We start from the raw sequence: 20,477 nt of genomic DNA on the forward strand, positions 1-20,477 counted from the left end.
TTCATCCAGTTAATTAAAGCATTTATTGAATAGTAAAGAGACGTGTGATGACACATTATTCAGCAGAATGGTGTATCTAAAAATAAGCATGAGCAACCTTCTTTTCAGCAGCTTTTAATCCTAATACAATCACATGCCACTAACTTTTTATGTATCCAATATCAGATATTGATGTCAGCAACCCAGATGAGAAGTCCATAATGACGTACGTAGCCCAGTTCCTGCAGTACTCCAATGATATGCCTTCAGTTGATGATGATCTTGAGGTGAGACTTCCAAAACTCCAGACAAGCGGAAAAATATTTGCATACATAACGTTCTAAATGGGAACTATTGAGACAAAGCCTAAACTGTTGCCTTGTAAAATCCCATCTCAAAATCTTAGATGATGCTAGATGTTTGCTGGGTTTTGCTGTTCTTGTAAAATTTTTTCCCCTTCTTTTATATTTCTTCTTTTGTGCCTATAATTATAACTTCTAATTCTAATCTAAACCTGTTTCTGGTTCTCCTGGCTCACTCCTCCTGTTGTCTGTTGGGCGTAGCTGCAAACTCTTGTTTTTCCTACATGCTTTTCTCCTGTCAACCTTCCAACCTACTGCACACCTGCTGTTCTGGCTTCCCCTCTGCATCAGGTACAGATGCAAAGCTTAATTTGTGGTACTTCTACAACACAGTGGTAACCATAACAAATCTGAAAATGCTGTCAAGATGTAGACTTCAACCAATTCAGTCTAACTCTCTGTGATTCTGCTGATATATGTGCATAGGCATCACCCAATCAGAAGGTCAGAGAGATGACTTGTTGGCTTCAGCGAACCTATCAAGAATTGTTGGATGTGTGGTCCTCCACAGAGAAAGAGGGGTATAGCAGACGGTATCAGGTGAAATCAGACTTCAAGCCTCTTTAAATTTCCTTTGTCAATGTGTATTTTGATTTTGTAAAAGTGGTTTATACACTTTTTTTGGCAGTGCTCTTAGTGCATTTGGTGAATTTCCATACTCCCCACTCTCCCAAACAAATACTAACTTCTGCTAATAATACGAAATGTACACACATAAAACACAATACATATTTGACACAAATCCATATTATTGGTAAGCATTTAAGTGCCATATTATCTTGTTCTTAGCATTGGCTATTTGTACTCTTAAATACACACACACACACAAAAAAAAAACAAGTTTGCTTGACCATAACAGGACTTTTTGGATCTGTTATAGGCATTCCAGACATTTGTGGGGTCGTTCTATGAGCAGAGGCGTCCAGTGATTCCAATGCTGAGTGCAATGAAACGTAGCACCAAGCTCAGCAAGGAGCAGGTTGCCTTAAGACAGGCTTGGGACAATATGGAAGGCAGGGTGAGTTGCAGCTCTAGGGTTAATGTCTTGTCTATAAAAGAGAGGAAGAGAGACAGAGATGTTTGCATTGCACTGTATAGTGTGTCGGCATATAATGACATCCTGTCTCATACAGTTGCATAGATACAGAACTGAGCTGGATGTAGCTTTGCCTGCTCCTTTACACACTTTGGCTCAGTGGCTACAGAGAATGGAAGCAGTACTGGCTGAGGAACAAGGTGATGCTGATGACCACGCAAGTGCCGCCCGAAATGCCAAAGACAAGCAAGAGCAGCTCAAGGTTTCTAAACCATGCCGGTTCAGCTACTTTTTCCCCAGAGTAAACTATTAAGGTTTATTAACACAGTAAATAATAATTAAATAAACATTTCCTCCAGGCATTAATGGTGGACATGAGTGGCCATTTGGATACACTTCATTTGTTCCACAACACAGATGATGATGGTTCCTCTCAGATTCCTGCTGAAAAACTTGATGAACTCAAGAGACGGTGGGCATATAATTTTTTTATTATTATTATTTATTTATTTATTTTAGCCAGAGTACCTTATTTTAAAAGTAATCCATAAGAAAACACACTTTAAGTAGACGTTATTAAGGGTCTGATATTATTTGTCCATAAGAACCAAAAGACCGTTTGATATTTATATTTACAGCATTTACATTTTTTATTTATGGCTTTTTTTTTTTTTAAGGTGGTGAGGTGAAAATTGGCCGAAATATTTGTACTTGAGTAAAACAGAGATTTTCCCAGAATTTATTTAAGTCTTTAGCATATACTAAGGTAACTATGATTCCTGCAGTTTCACCAATGCCAGAGTGACAGCAAAGTACCATGGCATCAAGTTGGAGTACTTGGAGCACTGGCACCGCGTCTGTGAGCTTTTAAGCCATCTCAAGAGCAAGCTGAATACCTGGAGAGGACCGTTTGGCTCTCAGGAGTCTGTGCTGTCCCTGCTTCAGGACTGGGATGTAAGTCATATTGCTATGCTGAACATACAGCTGACACATTTAAGGAAAAGTAACAACATAAAGTGTCTTAGTAAGGTGTTGGGCCACCACAAGCCTCCAGAAGAGCTTCACTGCACCTTGGTATATAGTCTGCAAGCATGTGCTCTGGATATGCACTGGAGCAATGAACAGCATTCTTCCAAATATTCTCTCAGTTGGTGTTTTGATAGTGTTGGTGGAGAGCATTGTTTTAAAACTTCAATCCAAAACTAAAACTCCCATAATTGTATGTTGTATTTTGTTGTGATCTGGTGACTGGGTATGTCCACAGAATATGGTCATTTTCAGTGAGCCCTATGATCTGTAGTTGTGGATGTTGTTATCTTGAAAGAGGCCACTCCCATCCGGATAGACATTTTTCATTATGATACAGGTGACCATTCAGAAGAACCTATTTACAGTGATTAAGAGGATAAGTGGGTCCAAAAGCTTACTAACAAAATGCCGTCATAGCTTAAGAGAGCCACCAGTTTTTCCTTTCATTTTCATGCATCTGTATAAGTCCTTTTGTATTCTTTGTGTAGTAAAGATAAGACTACAGTAACAATTTGTTCTTTCCTTGAGAGAGAGAGAGAGAGGGACAGAATTAAGACAGACTATATAACATACTATAATAAACAGACTAAATAATATAAACAGAGTGTATAAATGAAAATTGAGCCTAATCTTGCCATTAGAGTTATGTTAATGACTTAAAGTATTTATTCTTTGCATACTGCATTAGGATACCATAGAGAAGCAAGGCCTGGTGTCCATCTTGAAAGCAACACTCCACAGGCTGAAAGAGACTGCTAGCACATACACTGGCAAGGCAGCCCTGTGTAAGTGAATCTACTGCAGATGAACTTCAATTAAGTCATTTTGGCATCAATAAAGCCATCAGCACAGACACTTTTAACTTTAGACCTCTAGTTGAATACTCAACCTAACTTTATGTCCTGCATTTCTATCTGATTACCACAGAAAATATGTTTCCCTGTACTGCAAAAACACATTTACTTGAAACACTTTCAAAGCAAGCTGAGACAGATCTACTGTTATTATTATTATTATTATTATTAGTAGTAGTAGTAGTAGTAGTAGTAGTAGTGTAGAACAAGGATCCATAACTACACATTCCAGACATAAGCTTGAATTCTGAAGTAGTACAGATTTTTCTTCTGGTATGCATGAGACTGAAGCACTTTCATGTTATCTTTGAGCTACAGTGACCGTGTTATAAAGCATATCTACAAATTCTTTTATCTGGAAAAAAAAAACAAGTTAGAACAAAACTAGATTTTGTTTGCATGTGGTTATTTTTATCTTCTCGACTAAGTTATCTTCTTGATTGAGTAAATGCTTCTTTTATTCTTCTGTGGAAAAAGTAAGTACACCCTTGACCTCAGAAGCTAGTATTGCCCCCTTTAGCAGGAATAACGTCTTGTAAGCGTTTTGCATAATTGTCCACCAGGCTTGCTAGAATTTCTGACCACTCTTGCATGCAATATTCTTTCAGATACAAGATGTTTGAGGGTTTTCTTGCATTTACGGCGCATTTCAAATCCCCACAACATTTCAATGGGATTCAATCCAGGCTTTGACTAGGCCATTCCATAACCCTCCATTTCTTCTTTTTGAGCCATTCTTTGGTGGATTTACTAGTGTGCTTAGGATCATTATCAACTTCAACTTTCAGACAGATTGCCTCATTATCTTCAAGCCCTCTTTGATATGATGCAGAATACATAGTTGAATGAATGCAAGCTGTACAGTCTGTGAGGCAGCAAAGCAACCCCAAACCATAACATTTCCTCCACCATGCTTCACAGTTAGTATGAGGTGCTTTTCCTGAAAAGCTGTCTTTGGTCTGCGCCAAACATGTCTGCTGTTACTGTGACCAAACAACTCTATCTTTGATTTGTCTGTCCAGAGCACATTATTCCAAAAGGCCTGGCCTTTGTCTAATATGAACATTGGCAAACTGTAGTCTTGCAAAGGCTTTTTCCTGGCACGCCTCCCATGCAGGTCAAATTTCAAAAATGTCTTTCTGATTGTAGAAGCATGCACTTTGACACCAACAGTTGCAACACTTACTAGCAGATCCTGTGATGAAATTTTGTTTGCATTAGACGGTCTGCACTTGGGCTGAATTTGCTGGCACGGCCAGTCCTGGAAAAATTGGCATTTGAAATCTGCGCCATTTGTAGATGATTTTCCTTACAGTGCAATGATGCATTTCAAATAATTGGAAGATCTTTTTAAATCCCTTGCCAGACTCGTAGGCATCCACAACCTTTTGTTTCTGAACCCTTATAGAACTCTTTAGATCTTGGCTTGATGACACCACACACCTCAATAGATATGAGAGGGGAATAAATAAGACAGGTTCCACCTGCACTCCCTAAGCAGGTCCTAATCACTGGCACCCAACCTTCAACACCTGATTCTAATTGTATGGATTTGAAGGTGTGATAAATGTAGAGGTGTACTTACTTTTTCCATGTGACTTATCTGTTTTTTTGTTAATTTAAATTGTGAAAATTACTTCATAATGTCAATTTTATGTGTCATTTGATATAGTGCATCACCTTTATTACCATTATTATTTATTCAAAAAGGATCAAATGTTTTCTTGTTCAAATATGTGAAAAAAAACAACAATTTCCATGGAGTGTACTTATTTTTTTTACATGACTATATATGGTAGATTGAGAGTAGATTTTAAACCTCCAGACTGTTCCTTCAACTAAAGACAATTTCCAAAACATTCTACTGGTTTTCAATGATCCACTGAATTGTTGGGAAAAGCCAAGTCTTTTTCGGATAACATTCCCTTATATGGATAAATTTGTTATGATTTACAAATACCTAACTTGACTCACCTGTTGCAAAAAAAGATTGCAAAATAATTCTACATTCAAATGCAATATACAAAGGGACAGAAGGTTGTAAATCATTGCTGCACACATGTAGTCCTTTTTGATGTTTGAAGGAAAGTTTCATGATTATTATTAGTTAGTGATAGTATTGCTTCCCAGTGCTTTCCCTATAATGTGGGACAAAATGTCTTCTCTATAAGATTCACAATGTTTGTATCCTCCCTGCAGCAGAGGACTCTGGGACAGTCAACAGACAGGTGAAGGAGGCTGAGAGTGAAGTAGCAGTGAGCACAGAAGAAGCAGAGGCTTTAAGGGGCACATTGGACCGTGTACTGGCGGCATGGGAGTTATACAAACACCGCTTACACCTACTACAGGTCTTCTTGGGACAATCACAGGCAGGGAACAAGGTAAAATCAACCAGTACATAGACTATACATTTCTTTGGTGATTCTGAAAGGCTTCCAATTTAATACATGTGCATACTGCATAGGGGATAATCTAAATGTGTTTGAGATTAAAGTTTGACATAATTGACACTCATTTTAATAATAATGTTTTTGGTTTTTTTTACATTTATATTTATGGTATTTAGCAGATGCCCTTATCCAGAGCGATAGATGTGCTTTGTAGTCTCTATCAAAAACAAATCCTTCCCCTGCTAGTTCACTAGGTCACTGACTAACTACATACAGTATCAAGAAAAAAAAGAGAAAAAAAACCCACAAGACAAGTATTTTAAGCAACATAAGCATATTTGTCCAGAAAGTTTTGAAAACTTGTGTTACATTAAATGTGTTAAGTGACTAAAAATATACAATACTGTAACAACTCATAGGGTCAGAGGTGCAGAATTAGTTGGATTTGGACCAATCGATAATGTTATTTAACTTGCTTCTGTCATGCTCTTGTGTCACGCAGCAGGTCCCTGATAACCTGTCAGAATGGAGCTCTCTCCAGGCCCAGCTGAATGAAACAGGAAACTTTTTGATTGAGATGACGGACAGCTCCACCAGCTCCTCTCTTGCAAATGAGCTTGGTAAACTTAACAGAAGATGGGCAGATTTCATCAAGCAGACCAAGTTTGTGAGTATACAGGAAGTGATCTGAATATTGCCCATTGCAGATTTTGTCTATCATAATAGACCTTTAATATATCATTTGATATCAGTATCTGATGTGATACGTTTTGTGTGAGCTAAAGCCTTTTATTCTTCATTTATTGTCAGGCGGTGCCATCGCAGCAGGTTAGCAGCACAGCCCCGTGTGCTCAGGCCGCACAATGCCTAGTACAGGAGGCCGGTTGGACACTGAGAGAGGCCATGGAGGTGTCCTCTGAAACACTGCATGCATACAGGAAGAGACTGCAGGTACATCAGACCTTCAATCCTCATCAAACACGTATCACACAAAACCCATTTCTAACAGTTTAAAGAAAAAAGAGAGACACGTTTGATGTTTTTTGAAATTATGAAACAACCATGGGTTGTGGGAGTTCGCCCACACCTCCAGGGTTGGGGGTTCGATTCCCACCGTGGCCCTGTGTGTGCGGAGTTTGCATGTTCTCCCCGTACTGTGGGGGTTTCCTCCTGGTGCTCTGGTTTCCTCCCCCAGTCCAAAGACATGCATGGTAGGCTGATTGGCATTTCCAAAGTGTCCAGAGTGTATGAATGGGTTTGTGAATGTGTATATGAGTGCCTTGTGCCCCGCCTTGTGCACGATGCTCCCTGGGATAGGCTCCAGGATTCCCTGTGACCCTGAAAAGGATAAGCGGTATAGAAGATGGATGGATGGACCATGGGTTGTGCTGCATTGTTCTCCACTATGCAGATAAATCTCACTGTGAATACCAAGTAATACGCATTCAGAGAGAACTCAGTGTACCAAACCACACAATGCACACTATGTAGTATACTTACTGTAAATAGTAATATATTTGGATGTATTTATCAATAGAGAACTCAAAGCACTTCTGTAAGTCATTCTGGGTAAGAGCATCTGCTAAATGCCATAATATGTAAATGTAATGACACCAATAGTGTACTTATTACTTTAGTGCAGTAGTATGTGGTTTAGGATATGGCCCATGTAGTACTGTAAGGATGTAATTATCTATTGCCATTTCCTCAGTATTACAAAATAATTGTAAGGATAAAATAAAATGTTATTGTGCACATCAGTGTGGTAGTTAATGATTACCAGGTAAAAAGGGAAAGCCTCTCAGTTGCTCTGTTGTAATGTCAGTGTGCTGCTGTGTTGGCACAGTCTACTGTGTAGGTTTGGGTCTATCTGCATCAAAGAGGACACTAAACACAAACTAGCCCACTCTAGCTAGCTAGCTAAAATAATCTGTAGAACGCAAAACTATCATTTTTATTTGCTTCCGACGTGTGAACTTTAATTGCCCTGTTTGTGTTCTCTGTGTATTTTATTATGACTTTAAATATATAAACAAGGGCAAGCAGACAACGTGGATGACTCACTTTTGCCTACAGATATGACAATATAGAGAACCTCTAATTTTTTAATAGCTGGCTGTCATTAGTTCTAAACAACTTCACAACTAGGTAGAAATACAAAAAGCATATATTGGCTCACTATCATTCACTAGGTATGTGCCAAATAGTGAACAAATAAATGCTTTACCTGTTCAGCAAGAAAAAATCGAAACTCCACCACCTGAATCCATTTTACTCTTACAGCATGATATCAAACTGTCTCACTCTCATTTGGATTGTTTACTCCCTCACATTCTTACTCTTGCTCTCTCTGCTTATTGGGTGCTGTCTCTGGCCTTTCGCTGTGTAGTCAGACTTCTTTTATGCCTAAAGTTGGGGCATGCTGACAGTTGATACATCTGTGTACATTTTTTCCACCAAGTCTGACAAAGTTTTTTTGCACTTGACTCAATAATAATGTTTTTTCCCTTCTTTTTTTTTCTTCAATTTTTAAAAACATTTTTTCACAAATAATTCTGAGAGTTCTGCAGCCTCAGAAGATGATATATAGTGATTACAGAACACAGGAGATAAATAGGAAAGATTCTCAGTGTTAATTGCAGATAATATGCTCGTTATTGTAACTAAGTGAATGCTTTTATGTTTTCTTCAGATTTATGGGAGTAGATGCCCAAACCTTGTTTTATTTCTCTTTTGTCATTGTGCGTTTGTCTTTTCTCACAATCCTTACAGGCCATGGTAAAGAAAATTTCAGCCTTAGACCTGGACCTGTTATCTCCATCTCCAGGATTTAGTGAAGAGACACTGCAGAAGCTGAAACACACTCTTCCAGAGGTGATAGTAGCTGCTTTTGAAAGACTTCCTCACACTATTGAAGACTCTCTTAAGGTCAGGGTATGATTTAAATAAGAAGCATCTGGCATCTGAGGTTTTGTATGTGTATGTGTCTGTACAGATGAGTCAGGCTCTGAGCGAGGCAGATAAGGCATGTGGGGGGCTGCAGAAGACAGCATCTCAGCTGGAGGGTAGACTTGCTGAGTTGGATCACTGGAGCATGGAGGCCATGGAAGTTTGCCAACATTTGAGAGAATGGCAACACAGGGGCCACCTAGGGCCTCACCCTAGAGCCAAAGTGAGTATGCAAAGCACATTTCAGTGCCAATAATACACATTTCTGATTAGAAGCTTGATTGTGATATGCTCTGGTTCCCAGTCACTTTTAAGCAGAGGGCTGCAGCTGGAGGCACAGTTGGTGACGGAAGGACAGGATCTGCAAGCTTTGCTGGAAAAACTGCAAGAGAACTCCACCCTGCCCTTTCTCAGTGTGCATGCCCTACAGGGCAGAATGAAGCACACTGCAAAAAAATCTAAGGTAACCACAGAATATAGCTGTCAAAGCAAACAGATCACATCTTCTGTCATGGTTCCAACTAATTGTATCTGTCCTGTCTGTTAGGAGATCATCGAGATGCTTACTCCTATAGGACTAAAGCGTGAGGGAGAGATTGAAGCTGATCAACCACCTCCAAAAGTTATTGTTCGTGCTTACAATGTACCAGAGCCCCAAGCAGGAACCTTCCATGAACATGAAACTCATACCTCCAAACCTAAGAAACCCTCACAGAAGACACAAACACAATCTCAGCACCAACAGAGTCCTGGCTGTTCTCGCCATACAGCCAAAACTGGCATTAAATCCCAGGTGCTTTTGCAGGCTGATCCTCAATATCAACCACATGATCAGCATACTGTCCTACTGAGAGCTGAAGACATAGAGATCATACAGAACCTGCCATATCCCCCTGGAAAAGAGATGCAGATGGAGCTTCAAACTGAGGATCAGGAGTTAACTGTACACCCGAGTCAAACCAGGACCAGGACATCATCAGAATGGCCTCAGCAGTTATCAGAGTCATCCAGCAGCACTGTCATTAAGTCAGTTACCTTACACCGACAACATCCTGCCTCTGAATCTAAAGCCAAGTGTCAAGCTGTGAGTGTTAACCCACAACAGCATTATGGGCTCCTGGCCAAGGCTCATAGCCTTCCCCAGTCCCTGGAGACATCACACACACATGTCAAGACACCAGCACAGGCTCAAATTCAGCTGCACGCACAGGGAGATACACAGAGACACACCCAGCTTGCTATATCACCCCACACTCCACAACAAGCCCAGGCTTTGCCCAAAGTTCTTATCCCAGGCATACATCAGAGACAACAAGGCCAAGGTAATGCCCCAAATCCTCGCCACATCCCTGGGCAGAGTGAGGTGTTTTCCCGAGCTCAGGCTATGGCTAAGAGCAGGATGAACAAGGCCAAACAACATCTGAATCAACACATAGAGGAGGCCATCACCATATTCAGCAACAGAATCATATCTAAAGAGCAGGCCAGGAGGAAGCAGGTGAATCTAAATATATTATATATTCATTTTATGTTCATATTTACTTATCTGACTTAATTGTTATGCTCAGAAATAGAATCACAATGACAAAAGCAAGTCTTTTCCCTAACTGACCCCACTCTCTCTGTTAAAACTATGTATCCTTCTTCATGTTTGACTTCTTAAGTAAAAAGGGCAGATTCGAGCAGCTCTTTTCAAGTTTTGGTGCAATGATAATTTCTGGTGTATAAAATATAATCAGATACCTGAAACGAATAAACTGACTAGCTCATTTACATGGCAATATAGCCATGCTTTTTTTCTAAGATGTCTTTAAAAATCTATAATTATTTCAGATCTAAAAACACTATAAACATTACAAACTGTACCTTTTTCTTCAAGACTGAGCAAGTAAAAAGGAACTGTGCAAATACCATCACTGTATGTAGTTTTGCCTTTCTGATTGTTGTAAAGGTTAATTTATACTGCATATGCAAATCTGTGAACATGTGCAAGCAGCATGTGCAGACATTTGCATAGATGTCTGTTTAGTTACTTGCAGTGGGCTGCTAGCTTTTGTACTACTAGATATACCTGATTCAGAGCACCTCAGATGCACATGGCATTTAGTTGAGATTATGGTGGTGTGCACATTGGCTCCTCTCTGAACCTCTGTGAGCCATGCTTACCCATAAACCCACTCTTTACACTTCAGTACAAGTACATTTACCTACATCTTAACCTTAATGTATTGTGAATCTTTTTTTTATTTCTAGGGTGCATTACGAAGACTTAATCCAACAGTGCTAGATGAATTCCTGGGAGCTGTGGAAGCCCTAGGGGCATTTTGTTCCGAAGCCCAGCTCCAAGACCTGGAAAAACTTTCTCTGTCTGTCAGAGCCCAGTGGGAGGTAGGCAAAATAATAGGCCTTACCTGACTGAGCATTTGGTATCTGCATGTTGCTCCTGACTGTCGATAATAGAGTACTTTCACTCAGTGATATGATAAATTTCTGTTTTGATATAGTGGAGCTCTCACATTTCTGGCAGCATTGTTTATATTTATTAGTACAGTGAGAAAGCATCTTGTCTCTTAGGTTTCTCTAACTATTATTTATTTGTATAGGAATTTATGAGAGTTGTATATGAAGTAGGTATTTCTCACATTGACGAAGCACACAGTTTCTCCAACTTGCTAGAAGGGCCTTTCAAGTAATCTTACATATCTGATGAACAATGATGTTCATTTTTCTTTTGGAACTATTACAGAGCTATTACATGGGAGTGTTTGTATAATGAGCCCATTCTAACCAAATGGTTCAAAAGGGTGACATACTAACTGACTGAATCTAAAGTGGTCAGTAGATTGTTGTGATTGGGTTAGGTTTTGTATTTGTGACTATATACTATTGTATTATTGTACAGTACACTTAACTCTGATGTCGTGGCTCAATGTTTAAGGCTTTGGGTGACTGCTCAGAATGGTGTGGGTTCAAATCCTGGCCCTGCTAAGCAGCCACAGTTGGGTCATTGAGCAAGATACTTAATGTTCAGTTACTCTGTTGCACTCCCTCTCAATTTTAAATTCCTTTGGATAAAAGCATGCAACAAATGAGTAAATGGAACTGTGAAAGGTCCTTAAAGCAAGAGGTGAAGGAACCAGTGCAAGCTGATGGTTAGTTGAGTAACATGTCTCAAAACAGTTACATAAAACATTAACAGTGAGACTTCCCAGGTAACCATAGAACCCTAAGATTGATTCTGGTCTGTACATCTCCCAATGTGAATGGGAGAGACCTGTAGTAGCTATAGGTTTCTGTCATGTTTATTCATATAACTCCCATGAGCTGGATGGTTAGGTAAGTCTAAAAGTCTCTACTATATGTCTTACCACCTAGGATGTCCGTTCAGCAATAGAGTCCTTTCTGCCTGAGTTGTGGCGAGAGGTTGAGCGAAGGCAGTCAATTAATGTGGCTCTTGTGAAGCATGACATAGACACTAACACAGAAATCCCAGCCTGTGATCCAGACCAAGTGTGCTGTGAACAGGTACCTCTAACACCACACTGCCTTATCTGCATAACCCTGTATGTATGCATGGCTACAAATATTCACTCCCACTACCTCTGCCTGCTTATTGATTTAGTAGGAGTACATGCCAAAAAATGCATGTACTATACATGCATGTATCGGCTTATTATAATCTAAATAATACAATCAGCATGATTATTTATTGGGTTAATTATATTCTTCACAAAACTGAAGTCATCCTTCTCACCAGTTAATAGATTGATCAAACATATAGAAATATTAATGTATAAGAAAAGAAGTAAGAACAAAAGTTTACATAGCTTAAGAGTAAATGAAGAAAGGAAAGAAATTTATACCAGCAACACTTGCAGTGTACTATGCTTAACGTCACCAGACTTTATACACTGCCGTCTTCATGCCAGGTCTATTTTCTTGTTGATCTGGCCTTATTTTTTGGATAGTGTTGTTGTAGGATACAGTCACATTTCATTTTTAACCGCTTGGAGATACATTTACAAATTGAGGTATGTTTCATTTCTCTTCACTGAAAAAAAAATAAACATTAGGTGATGCAAACGTTTGCACTTTATGTCTGAATTCTTCTTTTTGAGTGAAGGAAGTATCAAAAAATGAAGTATGAATTAAAAAGAAAAAAATATTTATGTCATACCACATGAAACTAATCAGTTTGGTATAGTTCCAAGAGATTTCTGATGTGTTCAATCATGCAGTCATAAAAAAAAAAGAATCAGTGCAGTTATGATTCATGGCTGTTGTGCATGTTTGGGCAGCCTGCAGGGTGTGACCATAAGGCGTTGCCTCTTTGCAATGGTAAATGCTTGAGCATTGCTTTCATTTGGAATCACTTTTACTAATACATGGTCCTACTGCCTGTAATCAGAGCTTCACCTAGCGTGGAAAAAAGGAAATGCATGGTTACGACATAAAATGAGATGCATGGAAATGAGATCCTACTGCATGACCATGACTTAGTAAGGAGATATGAGGGAACAAGATCATAAAGTTATGGCCACAAGTTAGTAATACAAGTTCACAAGCAAATTAAGTGCAGCAATATATATTAATAAGGTGTGATAATTGTCTAAATTGAAGATTTCATAATGTATATATTGTGCTATGCTCCTATCTCCAGGCATGTTCCTTAGTAGTTGAGCCTCAAGAGCGTCTGAATGCACTTTCCCAGCTCAGTTATACTCTGAGATCCCCAGCAAGCTCCTCTGTGACCACCACCCAGTTGACAGAGTGTGATGGCAAACTGGAGACTGTCCACTACCAAGTTATTCCAAGCAGCAACATACCACCTTGGCAGCACCGGTGAGTCTTGAAATTGTGTTTTAGTTTTATACTGAGTAGTACTGAAATTGTTTTAAAGAGAAAATGAAACACTTGAATGCTGTGACCATCATAGCTGACAGTGATTCTGTGTATCATTCCTACACAAATACCCTTACTGTTCTTTCCAGTTCTGGTTATGCTCTCACTTGCACTTTGTTATGGTCTGCTTATTTCTGATGGCTTTAAATGCTTAATGTGTGTGTGTGTGTGTGTGTGTGTGTGTGTGTGTGTGTGTGTGTGTGTATGTGTGTGTGTTCTTATCAGCAGAGAGGGAGCACTGAGGAGAGAGCCTGAGCTGCCTGCTGACCAAACACTAAGTCAGGCTTATTCACAGGTACATTTGCATTAGCACTTCAGTATACTGTACATACGTGTGTGTGTGTGTGTGTGTGTGTGTGTGTGTGTGTGTGGAGGGGTTGAATATGTATAAATCTGACCCTTTTATGATCCACATGTTTTGATCCAGACCAAAGCCTTTCAATTATCCTGTTTTTAATGTACACAAAGCAATGAAACCTTTTGCATACATTACTCTTATATTACTTTTTATTACTGTATTATTTAGCTTATAATACTCAACATGTTTGTTAGCTTTGTGGCATAGGTCTCAGTTTGCTGTTAGAATATGTAATTATATGTAGACCACTTGTCTCCCAGTGTCCAAACACTCTGTTGTACCTTCTTTTGATGAATTTACACTTCTGATTGGCTGATGTTGCTCCTCTTAAGCTTAGTGACTTGGTGAATTTAATCTGCTGTAATTGGAGGGGAATGTTGAGTAGCACACTCGGGTGCTTCAGGAGTCAGTGACCTTGTAACACAGCATCATCTCTCATTACTCTTGCAGGCCATTTTACATACTGACCGTGTGGAGACCAAACAGACAGCAGAGAGGATGGTCATCCACACTGTGGAAAAACAGGAAGTGGAGGAATCCCTACAGGAAGCTCACAGCAGGTTTGCTATTTTGGCATCATGTCTATATGCACCATACATACGTTTTAAAATAGCTTGTGTTTTAGTTTTATTACTAGTATGTATTCTCACTGTCCACTTTAATAGGAACACTTGTACACCTACTCATTTTTGCAGTTATCCATATTATTCAATCAAGTAGCTGCAGCACAATGTATAAAATCATGCAGATAGAGGTCAAGCACTTCAGCTAATGTTTACATCAAATATCAGAATGGGGGGAAAAGTATGATATCTGTGACTTTAACTGTGGAATGGATGTTTTTGCCAGACAGGCTGGTTTGAGTATTTCAGACACTTTTCTGCTCACCATGGCTCTAAAGAGTGCTTTTTTGAGTTACTATAGACTTCCTGTCAGCTCAGAATGGTCTGGTCATTCTCCTCTGATCTTTCTCATCAACAAGGTGTTTCAGAATGCAGACCCTCCGCTCACAGGATGTTTTTTGTTTGTTTGTTTCTTTGCACCATTCTGTGTATACTCGAGACTGTTGTGTGTGAAAATCCCAGGAGATCAACAGTTTCTGAAATACTCAAACCTGCCCATGTAGTACCAACAACCATGCCATGGTTAAAATCACAGAGATGATTTTTTTTCCCCATTCTGATGTTTGATGTGAACATTGCTCTTGACCTTTATCTGCATGCTTTTATGTATTGTGCTGCTGCCGCATGATTGAATGATTAGATAACTGCATGAATGTGTATTTTTAGAGGTGTTCCTATTAACATGGACAGTGAATATATGTATGTATGCTTGTACAGTATGTATGTATGCATGATTTATGTATGTATTTAAATTAATTTATGTTTCCAAAGTGGCAATTCCCACCTACTAGCCAGCTCGCCCCTATCACACAACAGCTACCAAAATGTCTTAACCCAGAGGTTCTCAACCTTTTGTAACTAAAGGCCCCCCCCCCCCCCCCCCATTGGAGGAGACCAGGTATAATGATTATCTATTCTATATAATGATTATCTAATATATAAAATCTATCTATATATAACCTAATTTATCATCTGTTTTTGATAGATAGATAGATTTTTTTTTGCTTTTGTTTTTTTTTTGTACTTTTTTAATTACTTTTCATAAGTTATGATTTTTTAAAAAAAATAACATTTATAAAACTATATAATGGACAGGTATGGAACATGAATGATATAAAATGTTTCTGAACACAATAACTACTTTGTACAAGAGAACTAGGCTGTAATAATGTGGACTATTTTACATGTAAAACGTGTTGCACTACATTCGTCTTGCGTTCTAAAAACATTCACGTAAGAATGATGTCCATGTGGATGAAGGGCGCGTTTCCTTATCCATGATATTGTTAAATCTCCGTCTCTCAGCCCCTCACTGTCAGAGCAGACGCAGAGAGAGGTGATAGTGCAGCAGGAAAGCAAGACCTCGCACTTGCAGGATAGCACTGGTGACATTTGTAAAGTTCTAAGGTTTGTCCAAAAAGTCACTAGATTTGTCGCTAGGTGCTTAAGTCACTTAAGAGGTCTGAAAAGTCACTAAGTTGGCAAAACTGATTTGCACTGACCAGTGATGTGTCGTTCTTGAACGATTCGTTCATTTTGAACGGATCTTTAATATGGTTCGGGCACAACGAGTTGTCTCATAGAGTGATTCGTTCATTTTGGACCACGCGTGCGCTGCAACATCCCCATAGGTTCTGTACCGAAACAGAACTGATTAGTTCACCTCTGGAGTCTTCGGGTTCGAATCGTTCGTTCTTCTGGTGACCGAATAGGCAATGCACCATGCAGTACCGGAAACGGGATAAATGAACGACTTGAACCCGAAGACTCGAGACGTGAACTAATCATTACTGTTTCCGGGGAACAGACGTGACGAATGTGACGCGACTAAAGAAAGAACGACTCGGCTCAGGAGGTGAAGTGAACTAACAGACTGTATACCCTGAACACCCAGCTAAGCTATTAATGAATCATTTCTGTTTCTCATAATTCAGCGTCGGCTGCAATCGCCTATAGTTTATTGTATAGTTTATTAAGTACTAGATGTGTTGGCGAATTTAACATGTAACATTTTAATTATATTTTGCTGAAATTAACGAAATGATTCGAAAAAAGATTTTGTTGAACGAGATTCAAATATCCGAGTCAGTAAAATGATCCGAACTTCTCATCACTAGCACTGACAGCTAGATAAAAGGCAGGCTAAGCTCCGCCTCTCCTCAGAAAAAAGAAAATGTAGAGGGAGAGAGAACATGGGGTTTTTCAATAAAATACACCGAGTACCCAAAAGATGCCCTGTCTGTGTGTTGTTTTTTTTTCTTTCTTGAAAACTATTTGCGCCTCCCTTCCTATCTCTCCACGCCTCCTGGGTTGAGAACCACTGTGTTAACTCATGCTTCCTCAGAGACATGTAAAGACAGCTACTGTATCTTGTTGAACTGCTGCTCATGTTTTATCAAATAGCAGCTGAACACACTTGGATTTAAAAAAAAAAAAAAAAAAAAATCTAACTGCCCTATTCTGCATACTTGACTTTACAGATGCCTGTGATTGGCTAGTGTAGTGGTGATTTGCAGGGAAAGAAATTATACCATCCTCCTCACAGATAAGACAGACCATTTTGCTCTCTAGGCCTCTAGGAATGGCTGTGGCATTGTCGGAGCTGGTGCATATTTGTAGTTTTACCTCCTAGGACGCAGGTTCAGACTTCATATCCTTCATTCTTAATCTCCAATTAGCACGCTCAATCTCATAATGACTTACATTTCCTACGTACATTAGATCTACAGTAATTTCTGAACAATTTGTAGTGGTTGCTGAATAACATGCCCTCATTTGAACATCTGTATAATAACCTCAAATTTTAAGGAATTAAATAATGTCATCCAACTCAAAATAAATTCAATTAACTCCGAGTCGGTTCCCTCTACTGATGATATTTTGATTGCATGATATATTTTGTTTGCAATGACAGTCTATGAAATCGCAATTGGACCTGTTTTATGTGTGAGTTCCTCAGCAAAATCCATGTGTCTTTGGTTTTGTTGCAGTGGTTTCTTTGTTTTTATCTTAGTTACACGGATTCCCGCTCAGCATTCAAGCAGCAGCTGCAGAAAAACAGTGAGCAGCTGAGTGCAGATTTCTTTACAGGCTCCTGCCTTTCACCTGTCACCATGAACAAACACCTCCAAGATCTCCAGGTGAGTTTCTTGTCTGTGTTCACTCTTTTTATGTATTTTTTTTACAAATAATACCATTGGTTTAATGATACAAATAGAAGCTTCTGTATATTTATCGAATTAGGAATTTAGTCTATGTTTGCAGGTATAGTTCAAATGTATTAATCTGGCCTTTTGTTTAAAATTAATATTGTAAGGTTTTCGATAAAATCTCTCTTTACAGTATTCTCAGCTTATAGACGTTTATCACGGATAAGACATTAGAGATACAGAAAACCTGGTGACTTAACTCCATTTACAATGCAACTATATATCTATATAAGTATTTCACTTGAACAATAAAGGTCTGAGACTGAGAAACTTCCATATTTATGTGTTTGTTGGTTGCACATAAAAATTCTTACTTCTGAAAATGTAGTGTCCCCCCCCCCCCCCCAGTGCAGAGAAATGTTTATTCTTATCTATAGTACTCAGACATTTGCTTGCTGTTAAGTGTAACATAAAATGCAGAAGGAATCTAGTCTTACTTACACTTTGACTAAACCGTTTAACGTTAATTAACTGCAGAAGAAAAAAAAAAGTCTTTGGGATTGTTATCGAGTGCTGTGGTGTGTTTAGGTCCTGAGGCAACAGACGGAGGTTTTATGGTTTGAATTTGAGCTCCAGAGCTCTTCACACATGGAGAGTGGCAACAGGGTTGAAACAGACAGGGTAGAGCTCATTGAGCAGTGGAGGGGACAGCAGATCTGCCTTCATGCCAGGTTTTACACTTACACACACACACACACATATATCATAATGGCCAAATAAACTGTTTTGCATTTCACTGCTTAAACTGTTCTTTATTATGTAGGATGAGGTCACTCAAGCGTGCTTTGGAGTTGTTAGAGCCAACTGATATTCGTATCAAACGGATCTCTGATCAGCTGGACCAGAACGTTATAAAAACTTTGGACATCACAAGCTTTGCCCCCGCTGATCTTAGAGCAATATATGGAGACGCAAAGGTATTTGATGTTTTTTAAAAATATTTTTTTATTTGACTGCAAACGTTATTTGGCTCAAAAGCCATTTTACTCGACAGATAATCGATATGGGTAAAATTTTATCAGACACCAATAGTTTAATTTGAATACTACTATGAATTTGCTTTACTAATATCTTCACAGGAATTAAATCACAGAAGATCTCACAACCTCTCTCAAATTCTCTGGTGGTTTCTTATTGGTGTAACTATATAAGAGTTTCGCTTAGCATCAACAGATTGCAAGTTTGAACGTCACAGCCGTCCAAGATGCCACAGCCATGCAAGAGAGCATAATTTCAACTTACAAATGACTAAATTAGCTTTTCATGAGTTATTAGCAATAGACATCAAATCCTAATACTATGTGAACTGTGTGTGTTACTACCACTATGTATTCTTATATCCAATATTCTTTGATATACTGATCATTTACTGATTGACCTACTGATTTGATCTCATCAGCTGGTGGGAGAGAACATTCAAAGAGAACTAACGCTCCTTTCTGAGATGGAGAGTAAGGTGGCCATCTCTGCTGACCTGACTGAGACTGAGCTTCAAGCCCAGCTGCCTCTACAGCAGATCATCCAGAGCTGTACACAGCGCCTGCAACTGCTGAATCATCGACTGGCCGGAACACAGTCAGTGCTTGGTGCTCTGGAACGCTTCCTGAGTAGTTTACACCAGCTGAACAATGAGGTTTCCACAGCTGACGGTACAACTCCATTAACAGCAGCACTGGACTCCACGTCCAGACTGGCATCCATCAGGGAGAAGCTTCAGCATGCTACAGAAGAAGCTGTACAGATTGATTGTATGCTCAAGGATGCTGGGATGAGTGTGACTCTGGACAAGAAACCAGGCTGCAGTCAGGATTTGGTGGCCAGGTGTGCAATAAAGATCAAGGCTCTGGAAAGTAGAGGAGTGCAGAGCAGCAAAGAAGAGGAGAACAGGGCACGGGTGCTGAGGAAGAAGAGGAAAGCCCTGCAGGTCACACTGAATGAGTTGCAGAGATCAGTGGAAAGACAGAGCCTGAAGGAGCCCACTCTTCCTGCCCTTCAGCACAGGTTAGAGAGAAGGACGATGGAAACTGTCCTTTATGCCTGTTTTAGCGTTTTACAGCATTGCAGAGGCAGGTAGAGTAGCCAAAAAACATGCTCAAGAAGAAGTACTGTTACTTAAAAAGAATAATGGTGAAGCAAAAACTATTTCAGTAGAGTAAGAAAGTATCCAGTAAAATCGACCAAGGGGATGTTATTGCTATGCAGGATAAATGTGGACAAAATTAACAGTTTTAAAACCTTTTTAAACTTATAGTACCTTTCCCATTAGCCTGACTGTAGTTACAAAATAATTAATACTATTTGCTGAAGAACATGATGGGGAATAAATGACTATATATATATATATATATATAATATAGTATAGTATAATAAATAGTAGATATTAAATGACTTGAGATGTTAACAAAAACAATAATACTTTGTTCAGTATTCAACAAGGAATACCCTGTCTCCACTCCATAAATTCATCCATCTTACTGATCTTACTGTCTCCTTTTTTGTCTGTTTTGTTGAATATGCTCTTTACCTTTATGATTCTTCCAGATTGCGATGTTTGTCAGACATGGAGAGTAAACTAGCTGCTGTGCACTCAGACATCCGGAATCTGCGGGACACATCTGCTCAGGCAAACACTTCAGAGGAAGGCTTCAGAGAGCTGGAGGACCAGTGGGAGGAGATCCACAAAACACTCAGTGAAAGGTGAGAACGCTGTGGGGGGAAACAATTCAAATGGTTGGTACAGTATGAGTATGTGAACAGTAGATGCTGTCTCTGTTTATAACTGTAAA

General features: G+C 39.2%; 1 protein-coding gene across 9 annotated transcripts in view; it reads left to right on the top strand.

The window, feature by feature from the left end:
• syne2a (spectrin repeat containing, nuclear envelope 2a) overlaps positions 1 to 20,477 on the top strand; it is a 124,179-nt gene that overhangs the window by 13,744 nt on the left and 89,958 nt on the right. For 6 of the 9 annotated variants that reach the window (XM_017455909.3, XM_053675761.1, XM_053675760.1 and 3 more), the window contains exons 9-32: positions 166 to 266; positions 768 to 881; positions 1,222 to 1,359; positions 1,475 to 1,639; positions 1,737 to 1,849; positions 2,163 to 2,331; positions 3,095 to 3,191; positions 5,460 to 5,641; positions 6,153 to 6,317; positions 6,461 to 6,601; positions 8,423 to 8,524; positions 8,646 to 8,822; positions 8,904 to 9,062; positions 9,147 to 10,097; positions 10,853 to 10,987; positions 11,975 to 12,124; positions 13,260 to 13,441; positions 13,727 to 13,796; positions 14,310 to 14,419; positions 17,496 to 17,622; positions 18,220 to 18,362; positions 18,455 to 18,608; positions 19,091 to 19,692; positions 20,233 to 20,388. In XM_017455909.3, the coding sequence (XP_017311398.2) occupies positions 166 to 266; positions 768 to 881; positions 1,222 to 1,359; positions 1,475 to 1,639; positions 1,737 to 1,849; positions 2,163 to 2,331; positions 3,095 to 3,191; positions 5,460 to 5,641; positions 6,153 to 6,317; positions 6,461 to 6,601; positions 8,423 to 8,524; positions 8,646 to 8,822; positions 8,904 to 9,062; positions 9,147 to 10,097; positions 10,853 to 10,987; positions 11,975 to 12,124; positions 13,260 to 13,441; positions 13,727 to 13,796; positions 14,310 to 14,419; positions 17,496 to 17,622; positions 18,220 to 18,362; positions 18,455 to 18,608; positions 19,091 to 19,692; positions 20,233 to 20,388 (4,603 nt within the window). The remainder of the gene's footprint in view (positions 1 to 165; positions 267 to 767; positions 882 to 1,221; positions 1,360 to 1,474; positions 1,640 to 1,736; positions 1,850 to 2,162; positions 2,332 to 3,094; positions 3,192 to 5,459; positions 5,642 to 6,152; positions 6,318 to 6,460; positions 6,602 to 8,422; positions 8,525 to 8,645; positions 8,823 to 8,903; positions 9,063 to 9,146; positions 10,098 to 10,852; positions 10,988 to 11,974; positions 12,125 to 13,259; positions 13,442 to 13,726; positions 13,797 to 14,309; positions 14,420 to 17,495; positions 17,623 to 18,219; positions 18,363 to 18,454; positions 18,609 to 19,090; positions 19,693 to 20,232; positions 20,389 to 20,477) is intronic. The other 3 variants (XM_053675757.1, XM_053675758.1, XM_053675763.1) reach the window with 3 other exon arrangements.

This window comes from Ictalurus punctatus, chromosome 25, assembly GCF_001660625.3.
Source record: "Ictalurus punctatus breed USDA103 chromosome 25, Coco_2.0, whole genome shotgun sequence".
In the NCBI taxonomy this organism is placed as follows: domain Eukaryota; kingdom Metazoa; phylum Chordata; class Actinopteri; order Siluriformes; family Ictaluridae; genus Ictalurus; species Ictalurus punctatus.